This window comes from Sinocyclocheilus grahami, unplaced genomic scaffold (genome assembly GCF_001515645.1).
Source record: "Sinocyclocheilus grahami isolate Dianchi unplaced genomic scaffold, SAMN03320097.WGS_v1.1 scaffold129.1, whole genome shotgun sequence".
NCBI classification, from domain to species: Eukaryota; Metazoa; Chordata; class Actinopteri; order Cypriniformes; family Cyprinidae; genus Sinocyclocheilus; species Sinocyclocheilus grahami.
The window spans coordinates 524,773-541,006 of record NW_015505308.1 but is presented as its reverse complement, the minus strand read 5'-3'; the positions used below and the strand labels follow the sequence as shown (position 1 = coordinate 541,006).

General features: G+C 32.5%; 2 protein-coding genes across 5 annotated transcripts in view; one reads left to right on the top strand and one right to left on the bottom strand.

Moving 5' to 3' along the window:
• The window catches only part of krr1 (KRR1 small subunit processome component homolog), a 6,823-nt gene extending 1,097 nt beyond the window's left edge, over nucleotides 1-5,726 (top strand). For both annotated transcript variants that reach the window (XM_016279291.1, XM_016279290.1), the window contains exons 2-10: nucleotides 515-687; nucleotides 769-903; nucleotides 1,476-1,601; nucleotides 2,620-2,703; nucleotides 2,809-2,865; nucleotides 3,544-3,714; nucleotides 4,756-4,833; nucleotides 4,931-5,027; nucleotides 5,481-5,726. In XM_016279291.1, coding sequence (XP_016134777.1) covers nucleotides 515-687; nucleotides 769-903; nucleotides 1,476-1,601; nucleotides 2,620-2,703; nucleotides 2,809-2,865; nucleotides 3,544-3,714; nucleotides 4,756-4,833; nucleotides 4,931-5,027; nucleotides 5,481-5,620 — 1,061 coding nt within the window. In that variant the 3' untranslated portion in view covers nucleotides 5,621-5,726. The remainder of the gene's footprint in view (nucleotides 1-514; nucleotides 688-768; nucleotides 904-1,475; nucleotides 1,602-2,619; nucleotides 2,704-2,808; nucleotides 2,866-3,543; nucleotides 3,715-4,755; nucleotides 4,834-4,930; nucleotides 5,028-5,480) is intronic.
• A 5,014-nt stretch (nucleotides 5,727-10,740) lies between these two features.
• The window catches only part of LOC107590555 (cytidine monophosphate-N-acetylneuraminic acid hydroxylase-like), a 16,026-nt gene continuing 10,532 nt past the window's right edge, over nucleotides 10,741-16,234 (bottom strand). For 2 of the 3 annotated variants that reach the window (XM_016279366.1, XM_016279367.1), the window contains exons 9-14: nucleotides 14,914-15,051; nucleotides 14,692-14,827; nucleotides 12,888-13,031; nucleotides 11,274-11,448; nucleotides 11,018-11,134; nucleotides 10,741-10,945 (exon numbers count right to left, since the gene is read on the bottom strand). In XM_016279366.1, coding sequence (XP_016134852.1) covers nucleotides 10,826-10,945; nucleotides 11,018-11,134; nucleotides 11,274-11,448; nucleotides 12,888-13,031; nucleotides 14,692-14,827; nucleotides 14,914-15,051 — 830 coding nt within the window. In that variant the 3' untranslated portion in view covers nucleotides 10,741-10,825. The remainder of the gene's footprint in view (nucleotides 10,946-11,017; nucleotides 11,135-11,273; nucleotides 11,449-12,887; nucleotides 13,032-14,691; nucleotides 14,828-14,913; nucleotides 15,052-16,234) is intronic. The other variant, XM_016279365.1, reaches the window with a different exon arrangement.

Sequence of the window (16,234 nt, the reverse complement as noted above, 5' to 3'; positions counted from 1 at the left end):
CACACACACACTCTCTCTCACACACACACACACAGACACACACACACACACACACTCTCTCACACACACACACTCTCTCTCACACACACACACACACTCTCTCACACACTCTCACACACACACACACACACACTCTCTCTCACACACTCACACACACTCTCTCACACACACACACACTCTCACTCTCACTCACACACACACTCACACACTCTCACACACAGTTTTTTACAGTTCATTTATTGTGTATTTGTTGAATTGTCCGTTCCATTGCATTTCTCCAAAACACACCTGAGTACTAAATGATTAACATATTCTTATAATATAGTATTTACATGGTACATAAAAATACAGTGGGACTTGTATATTATAAAGTCACCAAGCACTTTTACTAAAGACACATGGTGCAGCTCTCCTTAGACTCAGGTTGGGAGGATTGTGTCTGTATTATCTGTACTGCAAGACATTTTAGATGAAAGCTTTTGTGTAATGACTAATTAATGAAACTGTTAAACAGAGGAGACTGAACTGCAGATGGTTCCAGACGGCTGGAAAGAGCCTAAGTTCAGCCGGGTGGACAATCCCAAAGGTCTGCTGGAGGAGAGCAGTTTCGCCACGCTTTTCCCCAAGTACAGAGAGGTGTATCTGAAAGAGTGCTGGCCGCTGGTGCAGAAGGCTCTCGGAGATGTCGTGAGTGTCGGGAAAACGCTTTCTGAATGCTCTTTGAATTAGTCTGTGTCATTTCTTTGAATCTGTGCTGCTGCTCTGTAGTTCATCAATGCCACACTGGACCTGATTGAAGGCAGTATGACGGTGCACACAACAAAGAAAACATTCGACCCCTATGCCATCCTCAGAGCGAGGGATCTCATCAAGTTATTGGCTAGAAGTGTGCCGTTTGAACAGGTATGAGCTCATCAATAATATATTGTTAGTATTTTATATATAAATTAATTATAGATTTGAAATAGTTTATTTAATTCATAAGTAAAATACATAAATAGAAATATAAATGTTATTATAAATATAAAAAAATATCTATATATATGAATTTAGTAAAATATTAAATCATATAAATTCTCTAAATGTATTTAAAATACCAATAATATATTTAAAATATAGTTTTTGATCAGTACATTTTTAAAGAAATGAATACTTTTATTCAGCAGGTATGCATTAAATTGATAAAAAGTGATTTTAAAAACATTTATAATGTTACAAAAAGTAACGATCCTGAAAGTTCAGCTTTGCATCACGGGAATAAATTACAATTTACAGTATATTCAAAGAGTAAACGGCTATTTTAAATTTGAATAATATTTTATTAATATTATTAATGTTTTTTTAATTTTTTAATTAATTAAATGAATTCAGCCTTGTTGAACATAAGAGAATTCTTTCAAAAACATGAAAAAAAAATCTGAATTATTGCAAACTTTAGACTCAAATCTCTTGTTAAACTGTCTTATTCATTTCAGGCTGTAAGGATACTAGAAGACGACATGGCATGTGACATCGTTAAAATTGGCACGCTTGTCCGCAACAGAGAGCGCTTTGTGAAGAGACGACAGAGACTGATCGGCCCCAAGGGCTCCACGCTGAAGGTGAGTGAAGACTGCACAGTCCTCCTGCCTTGGGTCATATTATAATGCACTTCTCATTGTTTTATTCACATGCAGTGAGGTCAAAAATGATGATGTATATATAACATAAGAATATAATCATGTATTATATTGTAATTATAGTGATTTCTGATCATTTTAATTTGATAAAACTAAACATTTTAATTTGATAAAACTAAAAAAAGGCACATTTTCACAGATGGACTTTGGGTCTATAGAGGGATTTTATTCTTTTCTATTCTATTCTTTTGTTCTTTACTTTGAAGAGATGAAGAAAGTTGTTTTGATGTTTTATGGCTCAGATTGTGATGGGATTTGATTTAGGTTTATTGTTTTAGGAGCTTTATGTTTTATATGTCAAGCGTGTCTTCTCTTTTGTTGATTCTTCTAAATATGCTTTAATTTATTAATTTAATTCAATTTATAAATATTTTATCATATAAAATCTCAATATAATTTATATTTTTTATATTAATATATAAAATGTAGTATATTCATATATATATATATATATATATATATACAGTGGGTACGGAAAGTATTCAGGAAAAATTTAAGGGGGTCTGAATACTTTCCGTACCCACTGTATATAGTTTGCAGTTGGTACAATTATTGTTTTGAATAAATTAATATTTTTTTTCAGCAAGGATGCATTAAATCGATTAAAACTGACAGTAAAGACAAAAATTGTTAATTAAGATTTTAAAATAAATTGATAATTTAAATTTTTTTTTAATTCATAAACTAAAAAGTAATAATTTTGTAATAAAAAAAAACAAAAAAAAGGAAAATTTCACTGATGGACTTTTATAAAGGTTTATAAAGGGATTTTATTTGTTTTCTCTGTTTTTGAAGAAAGTTCTGTTGGTGTTTTGTGGCTCAGTTTATGGTGGGTTTTGATTTAGTTTCATTGCTTTCTGAGCTTCATGTTTTGTTTGTCAGGTGAGGCGTTTCAGCTGATGCTGTGATTAAATGTTCCGGTGATTTCATGTTATTTCAGGCTCTAGAGCTGCTGACCAGCTGTTACGTGATGGTTCAGGGAAACACGGTTTCTGCCCTCGGCCCCTACAACGGCCTCAAGGAGGTCATGCCTTTAGCTGCTCAATGCGCTTTAATAATTCAAACCTATTCATCCTGAAAAATAAATGATGTGGAGGAATAAGCTGGTGTTTCTCGCTTGTTTCTGCAGGTACGGAAAGTGGTGTTGGACACAATGAAGAATATTCACCCCATTTACAACATAAAGGTGCATAGAAGACTGTGTGACGAATAAATACTGTAAATCAAGAGGATGAGGTGTAATTCAGTCATTCTGTGTAAATTAACCAAATTTCAGAAACTTCCCGGCTCAAATTTTTGAATTTGTTAATTTTTTTTTGAAGAAAGACAAGCATAAATAGTGATGAAAGGCAAAATATTAAATGTCATAGATGTATATTTATTGAGTAATCCAATATTTTGTAAAATGACAGTTTTCACCTGAGATTTGTAGCCAAGTTACAGTTGAGTAAAACTGGCTTCAGAAAGATTGCAGCAGCATTGTTATGTTTCCTCAGAGACTGGTAGGTCTGTTAGTAAAATCTGGTGACTTGAGCAATCTTTGTTGCATTATATGGCAACGGTGACCGTTCAAAAATGGGAAAAGAGCACATTCCAAAGTTTGCATGCCCGTAACTCAAGAAGTATTAGTGATATCTTAATGCCCTTTTATATTTGATTTCTTAACTAACTTTTCTTTGGGCATCTTAATTTTTTAGGACCTCTATAGTTCATTTCCAGAGATACAGGGATTTCAGTATGGCTCCTTGAGTAAATTATACACATTTTCAGTGGTCAAAAACCAAATGTGGGTCACTTTGCATACGGATGATATTTTGTTTGTATTGTAGATGGTTAATTGTGTGTGTGATTGAATCTTTTCTAGACGTTAATGATCAAGCGAGAGCTGGCGAACGACCCGGAGCTGCGCACTCAGAGCTGGGAGAGATTCCTGCCCAACTTCCGCCATAAGAGTCTGTCCAAACGCAAGCAGCCCAAGAAGAAGACGGTGAAGAAGGAGTACACGCCGTTCCCTCCGCCGCAGCCCGAGAGCAAGGTACGAGTCCACAAATCAAGTGCTATAGGAGCAATGAGGCCTACAGGGATTTTACACCATAAACTTGGTCAAGTCACAGTGGACAATATGATAAAAGATGCAAATGTAATGTAAATAATTCTTTAGACAATTAGTCGTTTTTTTTTCATGAAGCATATTTAATGGGAAAAATTCAATACAAGAGAATCATTAATTAAATTAATAGTCAGGGATCAAAAAAAAGGAATCGGGAAACTACTGAGCACAACTGCTTAGCTAACGTAGTTGAAAAACTAATTATTTATAGATTTGATATTAAATATTAATAAAATGTTTTTCTCAACTTTTAATGTCAAATCTATAGATTATTTATAAATAAAATATATTATTATAAATAAATATAAATATTAATTTGTAGATTTTATATTGATATATATCAGCACAATGTTTTATTTAATAAATTAAGTAAAATATTCAAATAACATTTAATATCAAATCTATAAATTATAAATATATTATTATAAATATAAGTAATTTATAGATGTTACATTATTAAGTAAATATTTAAATATAATATAATATTTAATAATCTAAAATGTATAGTAAATAAATAGATTCATAGATTTTTTTAAAATGTATTTTTGAAGACATCTCTAAATTACAATAACAATCAGGTATTTAAAATTAAATTAATGAAAAGTTTTAACAGTCATTGCTCATGTGAAATATTTTTCTGCACCGATTGATATTCATAAATTAAGTAAAATATTTAATTAACATTTCATATCAAATCTACAGATAATTAATTTATAAATGAATATACTACAAATATAATAAATATATTTTATATGCTTAAATATTAATTCATAAATTAAAATATTCTATGTAATATTTAATAATATCAAATTTATAATAAATAAACATTTATAGATTTTTTATGTATTTTTTAAAACATCCCTGGATACATAAATTACAATAATAATCAGTTATTTAAAAAATAAATAAATGCAAAGTCCACTTTTAAAAGTTGTCATAGCTCATATGAAATATTTTTCTGCACAGATTGATAAGGAGCTGGCGACCGGTGAGTTCTTCCTGCGAGAGAGCGAGAAGAGACGCCAGAAGATGAATGAAATTAAGGTATAATGGTTTTTCTGAGTAATTATGAGCTCAGATGCAGCGACTGGTGGGAACTAGTTCACTCATAACGGCTTGTGCTTTATTTCCGGGGCTGAAGGCGAAGCAGGCTGAAGCTTTAACCAAGAGACAAGCGCAGCGGCAGAAAGATTTCATTCCTCCTAAAGAGAAGCCAGCCGTGAAGAAGAGCAAACCAGGTACAGCAAACACCACACACACGAGTCACTAAATACTTCACAATACAGTGTGCATCCAGAAACATACACCACGCTTTCATATATCGTTGTGTCATAAAAATACTATTACTAAAATATATTAAATGCTAAATAATAATAATAACTGTAATATAAAAAAAAAGAATAATAAATATTTTTGAAAATTAATTTTAAATTATACATATGTGTGTGTGTAAGTGTGCTTATATATATATATATATATGTGTGTGTGTGTGTGTGTGTGTGCTTTTATCCAGAGCAACTTATATTAATTGTGCTTTTTTTTGTGTGCATGTACTAATGAAAGTCTTTAGTCACTACTAGTAATATTGGTTAGTAGCATTCCTGGTAAAATGACTTTAAATGTGTGATAATTCAATTGAAATAAGCATGCAAACTTATGATATTTATTATTTATTATTCTCTTCTTTTTAGCAACAGCCGAAAACAAAATTGATATTCAAGCCATTAAAGAAAAAGTGAAGAAAGCGAAAAGTAAAAAGCTCGGAGCTCCTCCTGTAAACCCCGAGACGCCTTCAGTGAAAGACGGCAGACGGAAGAAAGTCAAGAGCTAATGCGCGTCGCTCGAGCTGATCTCTGCTGATCTGACTGATCCTGATCGTTGCTGTAACGTTGTGTTTATTAGTCAATGTGTTTATATAAAAGATGTTTGGTTTCAAACTTTGTCAGCATCATTATAACACCTGAATGAATCTCAGGCATTTATTAGACTTTAGTGTGTAGGAGGCGAGGAATAAGAGGCGGAAACTGGAAGTTGCTTGGGATAAAGATGCGTTGATGTTCCTCTCTGTCCCAGTGGAAACGTGACTTTGGCTGAATGTGGACTTTGTTTTATGAGTGAGATCAAGATGTTTCATTCATATGCAAACAGCTTATAACAGCGCTGTAGGCAGTAAGCACAGGCAAACATGAGCGGGACTGATATGAGTCTGATGATCACAACCGCCAGGCAGAATGAGCCGCAGGATGACAGCGCAGGGTCCCAGTCGAGTCCATTTATAACCTTCACACACAGAGTTATTTATACGGTTATAGCTGTCTGCTGCTCAAAAGATAAATGCAACAGCACAAAAACACTTGAGTCACTCTGACAAATGTCTAAATGTCATTGCATTCGCAGTGTTTCTCAGCTAGTTTTGCGTCAGAACCAAGGTTTTATGTTGTATTGTATTAGCGGTGACCCAAAACGGAACCAGAATCGTAAGGAACAAAATTGGAAAATTTGTAATTTTTTGTAAATGCTTCAACAATGGAGACTTATGGAAGCTTATTTTCACCACGGAATAAAAATCGAAGAAATGTAATTGTGATCTCGCAGTTCTTAGAAAAAAAGTTAATTGCTAAAAAAGTTGCAATTACCATTTTTATTTTTTTATTCCATTGTGGAAACAAAAAAAAAAGGTCAGAATTGCGAGATATAAACTCAGAATTCGAAGAAACAAAAGTTAGAATTGCAAGGTAAAAAGATGCAGTAACCTTTTTTTTATTCCATGCCGGAAACAAATAAACAAAAAACAGAATTGCAAGATGTAAACTCCGAATTCCGTCGTGGAAACAAACAAAAAAAAAAGATTATTCTGAGATGTAAATGTTAAAAAAAAGTAACAATTGCAATATTTAAACTCGCAATTCTGAGGAAAAAAGTTAGAATTGCAAGAGATAAATTGGCAGTTTGAAGAAAAAAGTTAGAATTGTGATTAAAAGTTGAAATTATCTTTATTTTATTCTGTGGCACAAAAACAACTGTGAGATGTAAACACTGAATTCAGAAAAAACCCTCACAATTCTGAATTTATAACTTGCAATTTTAAGGAAAAAGTTTGAATTGTGAGATATAAACTCACAGCTGTGGGAGAAAAAGTCGCAGTGACCTTTTTGTGTGTTTTTATTCTGAGGCAGAAATTAGCTTCCACAGAAACATGATTCACTGTCTGCAGGTTCAGTGTTCCTAATGTTAGCTGAGTTTCAGTGGTTTCTCTCAAGAGAAGGAAATTCACTACACAAAGCAATGCGTTTGTCGTAAACCATGATCATCCTATTCAATGCTTATTTTTGTTATCTTGAGTAGTTTTGTTCGTGGTTTCATGCCACATAATCAGCTCCTGACATCAACAAAAGCGTTTTGAGTACAGACACCCGTTACAGCGATGACATTCAGACATTTCATCGCCTTGGAATTAATTATAAGGTTCTACCTGACATTTTTTTCAAAATTGAGTTATTCACATATTCTTATTCTGTGACCGCTTATTTACATTGTGATATTTTTTTTTTAATCTTGTGTACATTTTGGGACTTTTTATTTAAAAAAAACAAAACAAAAAGGTTCTATCTGCACAGTCCAATGGAATGCAAAAACTTTGAAGCTCAACATCTCAAAACTACTCGGAATGCAGATAGAACCTTATAATTCCAAGGGGACGATTTTAGACGAATGTAATTGTGTATGAAGTGAAGAAAAGCTTTCTGGGCTCAATATAAACTTTGAGAGATCAGGAGGAGACTTGCTCTGAGGTGCATTGCAGGTGGAGTTTCCTGTGAAAGGAAGTGACAGATATGAAGTAAAGTGGTTTTGGGGAAGGGAGTGTCTTTCTTGTTTTAAACACTTACAACAGGTTTTCTTCACATGTGTCTAGTCTGCAGCATCTGCAGGAGCGGAGACACACCTCGATAATTTTCTCTGTTGAAATTAAGTGTGAAATTATGCCGTTTCCTGCATCTTCACACCAGCCAATGAGGTTTAATTTTGTACACTAAGAAAAACGACTGTAGAAAACAGAAACAGTACTAGTGTTTTTCTGACAGGACATTTTCCGTTAATTCATAGTAACACAGTACAGTGGGCCCTTTACTATAGAAGCTTTGTTTTGAATTCAGAGAAAAAAAGTCAAATTTTTTTGATAATTGCAAGATATAAATTTCTCGGGATTCCAAAAAAAAATTAATTGTCAGAATTGTGTGACGTAAACTCAGAAATCTGATAAAGAAATATGTCAATTGCGAGATGCAAATTCTGAATTCTGAGAAAAAAAGTCAGAATTGCATGATGTAAACTCACTCAAATAAAAAATTTAATAAATTGCGAGAGGTAAACTCAGAATTCAGAAGAAAAAATGTAAAGTTTCTAGCTACTGTCAGATGTAAACTCAGAATTGCCAGATAAAAAGTCACAATTTTATATATTTTTTTTACTCCGTGTTGGAAACAAGCTTCCATACTTTCCAGACTTTTCTTGTAAAGTGTAGTTAATAGTTAACATGACGTAACAGTGAACAACACTTTTACATCATCTATCAGTGGGTTAATGTTGTTTTATAAGTGGTACAGTGGGTATAGAAAAGAATCAGCCCCTTTAAAATAATCACATTTTGTTGCTTTGTAGCCTGAAATGAAGACGGACACAGTTTTTGTTTTACCCAGCTGTATTAACTCAGTGCAACGTATAACATCCAAGTAAAAGATAAAACACCAAAAAACAGAATCACTGAGTTGGAAAAAGGATCAGCCCCTCCTAAAAATGACTTGTAAACTCTATCTGGTGCAGCTAATCACCTTCTCAATGGCACACAAAGCCATTTGACTTTCAGCTGTGCTCATTTTGATCAGCTCAGCATGAAAAGAGCTTTCCTGGAGCATTTCGGTCCTTGGTAGCGCAACTGAAGCAAACAATCAACTACGGGCTACAAAGGCACTGTCAAAAGATCTCCAGGATAAAGTTGTGGACAGGCAGCAGATGGATACAAAAACATTTCAAAGGCTTTATCAATGCCTAGAAGCACAGTGAAGTCTATTATTAAGAAGTGGAAGGTATTTGGTGCAGCACAGAGCCTCCCTGGATCAGGACGGCACTCCAAACTGATGAAAGAGCCGGATGAACCTGCTCAGAGAGGAGACCAAGAGCTACAGCAACTCTGAAGCAGCTGCAGGAGTTTATGACAACAAGCGCTCATTGTGTGCGTGTGATAATATCACAAATTCTCCACAAATGTTGCAAGAAAAAAGCCACTCCTCGTACAACTGGTAAACATTCAGGGCATCCGCAGGGTAGGTTTCCTGTTAGTGGTTTGCTCACTTCTGCTTTTTCACAGAGCATCTGACTTAGAGGAATGATATTTATATCCAGAGCTACAAGTTTGTAAAAAATAAAATTGTGGTTAGTTACGAAATCCATTAGCTTTACACGTTTTAGTTAATATAATCAGACTACTTTTAGATCACTTTTGACCCAACTCGATTTAAATCAGATAATGTTTCCAAGAGAAAGGAAAATATATTCCAATAACAAGTGCATTAAATATTACATGACGTCACGGATTCCCAAACTGGGGTTCGTGAAGGAACTGTAAGTTTTAAAGCTATATAATTTTGGAATCTGATTATGTAATCCAGATTACATAATCAGTTACTACCCAGCACTGTTTACATCAGAGATGTTAATGCCTCTGAATGGTGCCACATTGGTTGCATACCTACATACTTTATGAATCTGTGTGATGGTTTTTTAAGTATGCAAAATGTGAAATCCTTCATATTCTTTACATAAGTGCATTGGGGTACCAGCAGGTGAATACCATGGTAAATAAAGAAAATTGGTCTGTATGCGACATGTCATTAAAAATAGTTTTCATCACGTAATTAGAAATGCGTCTGATTTTCATAATTTAAAACATACTTTATGAATCTTTGTAATATTTTTTTTTATGTTAAAACCTGATTTTTTGAAGTACCTTGGGGTACCTGACAAGTTTTTCTCTGACTTGAAATGTTTGTCACGTTAGCAAAATGTCTATAAGTGTTGTTGTTGTTTTTTAAACTAGATCAAATTAAAAATATTGAACACTGAACAATATAAACGTTCAATGAAAAACTTGAACTTAAAAACATTAAAAAAATTAAAATTTTAAAATAAAATAATATAACCTGAAACAAAATAGTACTAAAGTACTAAAAAATTGAAATAAAAAAATAAAGCTAAATATTAAAAATAATTGCAACAGTGGCAATTCTGTCTGAAAACGATTCCAGAATTTGGCAATAAAAAAAAAAAAGATATATGAAACAATACGAAATAATATTATAGATCTAATACACATGAACTTTCATCTGATTTCCATAGTTAAAAACATACTTTATTAATCTGTGTTATGTTTCTTTGTGTAATTTTTTTAAAACATGCAACATGTTAAAACTTGTACCATGTAAATATGGTACATGAATAAAAATTCGTCTGACTGCAACATATTTTTCTCTAACTAGAAATGTTTGTCATAATTTTGTTATATAGTGTTGTTATTGTTTTAAAACTATCAAAAATAGTTTTTGTTAATTGAAATAAAGCTAAAATTAAATATAAATGTTCAGTGAAAAACGTGACTTTTTAGAAAGTTTTTGAAAATTAAAAATGAATAAACCGCGATAAAATAAGGCTAAATTAAAGTACTAAAAACTGAAATAAAAAAATAAAAGTAAATATAAATATTTACAAATATTTGCAATAGTGGCAATTCTATCTGAAAATGATTCCAGAGTCTGCCAATAAAAAAATGCATATGAAAATAATGTATTAATACACATGAACGTGATATGAATTTGCATCAGATTTCCATAGTTAAAAACCTTTTAAAAAATATTCAACATCCATATGCTTTGCGGTACCTTGGGATACCATGTAAATACCACGGTAAATGAATAACGTCACAGATTTTGCCATGATATTTCCACACTTGTTTCATATTGTGATGATGTTGTTTGCGTGTATTTTACTTGTGGTGATAAACGTCAGGATCTCGACTCATTCTGTTGTTGTAGCCGATGTACAGGTCATCCCACAGCTGCCCGTTCAGAATCACGTGTCTCATCACATTAACGCGATTCTTGATCTGAAACACACACATTTTACTCATTAGTTTGGATTAGACTTGAGCGTGCATCTCATCCTGCTCAGTTTGTACCTCCTCGAACGCGTGATCTCTCTCCGGACGCTCGTCTGGGAAAGAAAGATCCAGAAAGTCCACTAGATAGTCGTAACCTCCCTTCAGAGGCTTGAAATCATCCTCCGTCTCAATGACCTGAGAGTTAGAGTTTAAAGTTTAGTTCAATGCCACTCAGAGTTAGAGTTTAATGCATCTGTTTATGGGTTTGTTTGTGCATGAAGCTGCTTTATGTGTGAAATCCACCAGGAGTTTGGCTATAATGTATATGATTTACCCGAATGACCAGATTGTAGCCTTTAAATCCTGCCCAGTTATAATAGTACTGGATCCAGCTTTTGCATTTAAAGATTTCAGCTGAAACGGAAGCTTTCAGTTCCTCCAAATATAAGTCAAAGTCCCAACTGTCCTTATAGATCTTTGTGCCGTTGGGCGGTTCAGTGATAGCACTCCTATGGTTATGATATTAAAACCAGAAAAGAAAATCATGTTGATGGAAAAACGGGAAGAAATAATAACAGAATAACACTCATGCATATGTGACCCTGGAGCACAAAACCAGTCATAAGGGTACATTTTTTTTTCATCTGAAACCTGAATAAATAAGCTTTCCACTGATGTATGGTTTGTTAGGATCGGACAATATTTGGCCGAGATACAACTATTAGAAAATCTGGAATCTGAGGGTGCAAAAAAAAAAAATCAAAATATTGAGAAAATCACCTTTAAAGTTATTATTACTAGTGCATATTACTAATCAAAAATTGTTTTGATATATTTACAGTAGGACATTTACATAATATCTTCAAGGAACATGATCTTTACTTAATATCCTAATGATTTTGGCATAAAAGAAAAATCTATAATTTTGACCCATACAGTGTATTGTTGGCTATTTCTACAAATATCCCCCAGCGACTTAACACTGCTTTTGTGCTGCAGGATCACAAATGATCATAACAACATAATTCTGACATGCAACCTGCTGATGAACATGTTGATGCGCAGTCAATTTCTGAACTGGTGAACAGTTAATGTGAAATGGAAATGAAACCGATACAAAAAGGCTAAAAACATTACAGATAGTTTACATATAATCACTTGAATTTATGAAATGCATAATTATTCAGCCTATGTCTTGTTACAGGATTGTTATACTGTAGTAACTAAAACTAGAACTAAAACCCAAACTATATCAAAGTTACACGTTTTTTGTCCAAAATAAAAATGAAAAGTAATAAAAAAAAATTAAATATTAATTGAACATAGTTAAAAGAAAATATTTCAGTTTTGTTAATTGAAATAAAATATATATATAAAAAAAGGTTAAACATATTTCACAATATTAATAATTTTTTGTCAGGATCCTTTGATGAATATAAAGTTATTAATAATAATACAATTTAAAAAATCTTTATATTAATTAATCAAAATGCTATTATCAATCATTTTAATTGTAATAATTAATCATAATATTATTAATAATAATAAAATTAAATAAAAACTTCTTTCAGTTGCCAAGGCAACATTTCTCATTTTCATTTAGTTTAACGTGATCTAAAATGAATAAAAAAATAATAAATATTACATAGACAAATAAAAAACAATAACTAATTCAAAAAATTAAAACACACTTAACCAATTACTAAAACTTAGTTAAAATTAAAACGAAAACTGAAAATACAAAAATAAATAATAATAATAAACTTGAATAGTATCTCAGTGGTACTTATATAACACTACTCTCAGGGTTTTTGCATATTGTTTGGCATATGCTGTTCTTGCAAATTTGAATACATTTCATGCACTCAAGATGCATCAGCACGCTCAAATGCTACATATGAATGCTTTCTCCTTGTGGGATGTTTAATAAAAAAGCATGAGAACGCACCTGCTGGATGGGTCATGTAGCGCGAGGGCCAAATCCAGGACTGAACCGGGTACAGGAGTCCAGGTTAAGATGTTCGGACAGCGCTTCCTTATCGATTGATTCAGATCTGCTGCGCTGTTCTTAATGTTTGTCTCCTTTATGTACCTGTTAGTCATGTTCATACATTTCATACTTTGATGGCTGTACATATACACTACATTCAAAAGAGTGAAATAATTACGTTTTTAAAAAAATGTGTTTTGGCTGAATTTTATTTGACGAAAAATACAGTAATATTGTGAAATATTATTTCAATTTAAAATAGTTGTTTTCTATGTGAATATCTTTTAAACTGTAATTCACTTTACATTCACATTCATAGAATTTTTGTGGACATATTTTTTCAGCATTTGATCAGATTTGTAACAAGTGTCAAATAAACACACGCTTGCCGACAACATAAAAGCTTGAGGGTGTAAAAAGTTTGAAAGTGAATCATTTGAAATGTATTAGTATTGTAACTTAAAATAATAATGTTTTAAATGTAATTTTAAAGTACACTTATATTAATACAAATCTTCATTTTTTTATAATTAGAACAAATATATATATAAAATGTAATCAAATATATGAAATACGCAAGCCAGTTTTTATTTATTTATTGAAAAAAGAGAATACTCCTATTAAGCAAGGATACATTAAATTGATCAATAGTGACAATAAATGCATTTATAATGTTATAAAAGATTTATATTTTATATAAATACTGCTCTTTTAAACTTTATTATAAACTTTATTCATCAAGGAATCAAATGTATCACAGTTTCCACAAAAATATTGGGCAGCACGACTGTTTTCAACATTGATGATAATCAGAAATGTTTCTTGAGCAGCATATTATACTGATTTCTGAAGATCACGTGACACTGAAGACTGGAGGAATGATGCTGAAAATACAGCTGCGCATCACAGAAATACATTACAATTTACAATAGATTCACTCAGGAGAAAGTTAATATTTCACATTTTATACTGAATTTTTGAGCAAATAAATGCAGCCTTGGTGAGCATATAAGACTATTTTTAAGCGTCATTTAACTTCTGATCATTTAACCCTAAAACAGGCAAGAGTGAAAAATGATCAGCAAAAAAATCATTTCATGTCACTTTTTATATCATCTGGACTTAAGTCAAACAAATTCAAAGGAATTTTTGTAATATATTTTGGATTTTGGAGTTGTGTCTCACGTTGCCCTTTTAGGGTATAAAAAACAGCCCAAGTAATCAATAATTCTATGATTTATTTGATGCAAACAAATATGCTGCATGTATGACATGTCTTAAGTGTCCTAAATTTGAGGCACAGACATTTCTTGTATTTTTACATTTCTGAACTGTCTCGTCTTCATTCTTAGGGGTGGGCAGTTCCACCCCTTGAGGTCCACTGTCCTGCACGGTTGAGCTCCATCCCTAAACAATCATATAATGCAATTTATGTAACACCATATAATTTTTTTATGTAATCCTGAAGACTTTTGTTAGATTTTTCAGATGTGTTTGATCAGGGTTGGAGCTAAACACTGCAGAATGGTAGCCCTCCAGGAGCAGGGTTGGACACCCCTGTTCTATTATAAAATGAGCTGTGTGGGGAAAAAAAATCTAGTTAAAAATGCAAAGATGTAGTCAGCTAAATGTAATATTATCAGTTTTACATGCACAGTTTTTAATGATTTCATGTTGACCGGACTGATGTTTTCAGTGTGTTGCATGCAGTAGTTAAATGTTGACTAGCTGTGATAAAGCTCACTGAAAGAGTTGTGTTCACCTGTCAGAGGGATGCGCTTCAGTGAAGTACCCAGCAAACGGGCAGTAGATCTTGGGCTGCAGTGATTTCACCAGCTGCGTCTTATATTTTAACAGTTTCTTCCTCTCGTTCTTGATGAAATCTGCCTTCCAGCTTTCTGTCAGTAAAAAATTGCATTATGCATTTCCTGAACGGTTGCCAGTTCCCATAATGCACCTGTTTAAAGCGTCATGTGTGACTCACCGGTGTATTTGCCGCCATGGAAGGTCATGGGGAAACCGGAGGCGCCGCCAGCGAAGTCGCTCATCATCACATCAACGCCGTGAGGAAGACGTCCATTGTTTGGTCTGGTGCAGTCCACCGTGTTCAGGATCATGTGACCTTGGAATTTATTTATTTATGTTTATTCAAACTTTTTAGCAACATTGTGCATTTCAAAAGGGGTTTAGGCACTTTGAGTTTCAGAATTGAACCATCTCAACATAATCTTAATGTAAAACTACCTTACTGTTCAAATGTTTGGGGCCACTTTACATTCACATTCATAGAATTTTTGTGGACATATTTTTTCAGCATTTGATCAGATTTGTAACAACAAGTGTCAAATAAACACACGCTTGCCGACAACATAAAAGCTTGAGGGTGTAAAAAGTTTGAAAGTGAATCATTTGAAATGTATTAGTATTGTAACTTAAAATAATAATGTTTTAAATGTAATTTTAAAGTACACTTATATTAATACAAATCTTCATTTTTTTATAATTAGAACAAATATATATATAAAATGTAATCAAATATATGAAATACGCAAGCCAGTTTTTATTTATTTATTGAAAAAAGAGAATACTCCTATTAAGCAAGGATACATTAAATTGATCAATAGTGACAATAAATGCATTTATAATGTTATAAAGATTTCTATTTCATATAAATACTGCTCTTTTAAACTTTATTATAAACTTTATTCATCAAGGAATCAAATGTATCACAGTTTCCACAAAAATATTGGGCAGCACGACTGTTTTCAACATTGATGATAATCAGAAATGTTTCTTGAGCAGCATATTATACTGATTTCTGAAGATCACGTGACACTGAAGACTGGAGGAATGATGCTGAAAATACAGCTGCGCATCACAGAAATACATTACAATTTACAATAGATTCACTCAGGAGAAAGTTAATATTTCACATTTTATACTGAATTTTTGAGCAAATAAATGCAGCCTTGGTGAGCATATAAGACTATTTTTAAGCGTCATTTAACTTCTGATCATTTAACCCTAAAACAGGCAAGAGTGAAAAATGATCAGCAAAAAAATCATTTCATGTCACTTTTTATATCATCTGGACTTAAGTCAAACAAATTCAAAGGAATTTTTGTAATATATTTTGGATTTTGGAGTTGTGTCTCACGTTGCCCTTTTAGGGTATAAAAAACAGCCCAAGTAATCAATAATTCTATGATTTATTTGATGCAAACAAATATGCTGCATGTATGACATGTCTTAAGTGTCCTAAATTTGAGGCACAGACATTTCTTGTATTTTTACATTTCTGAACT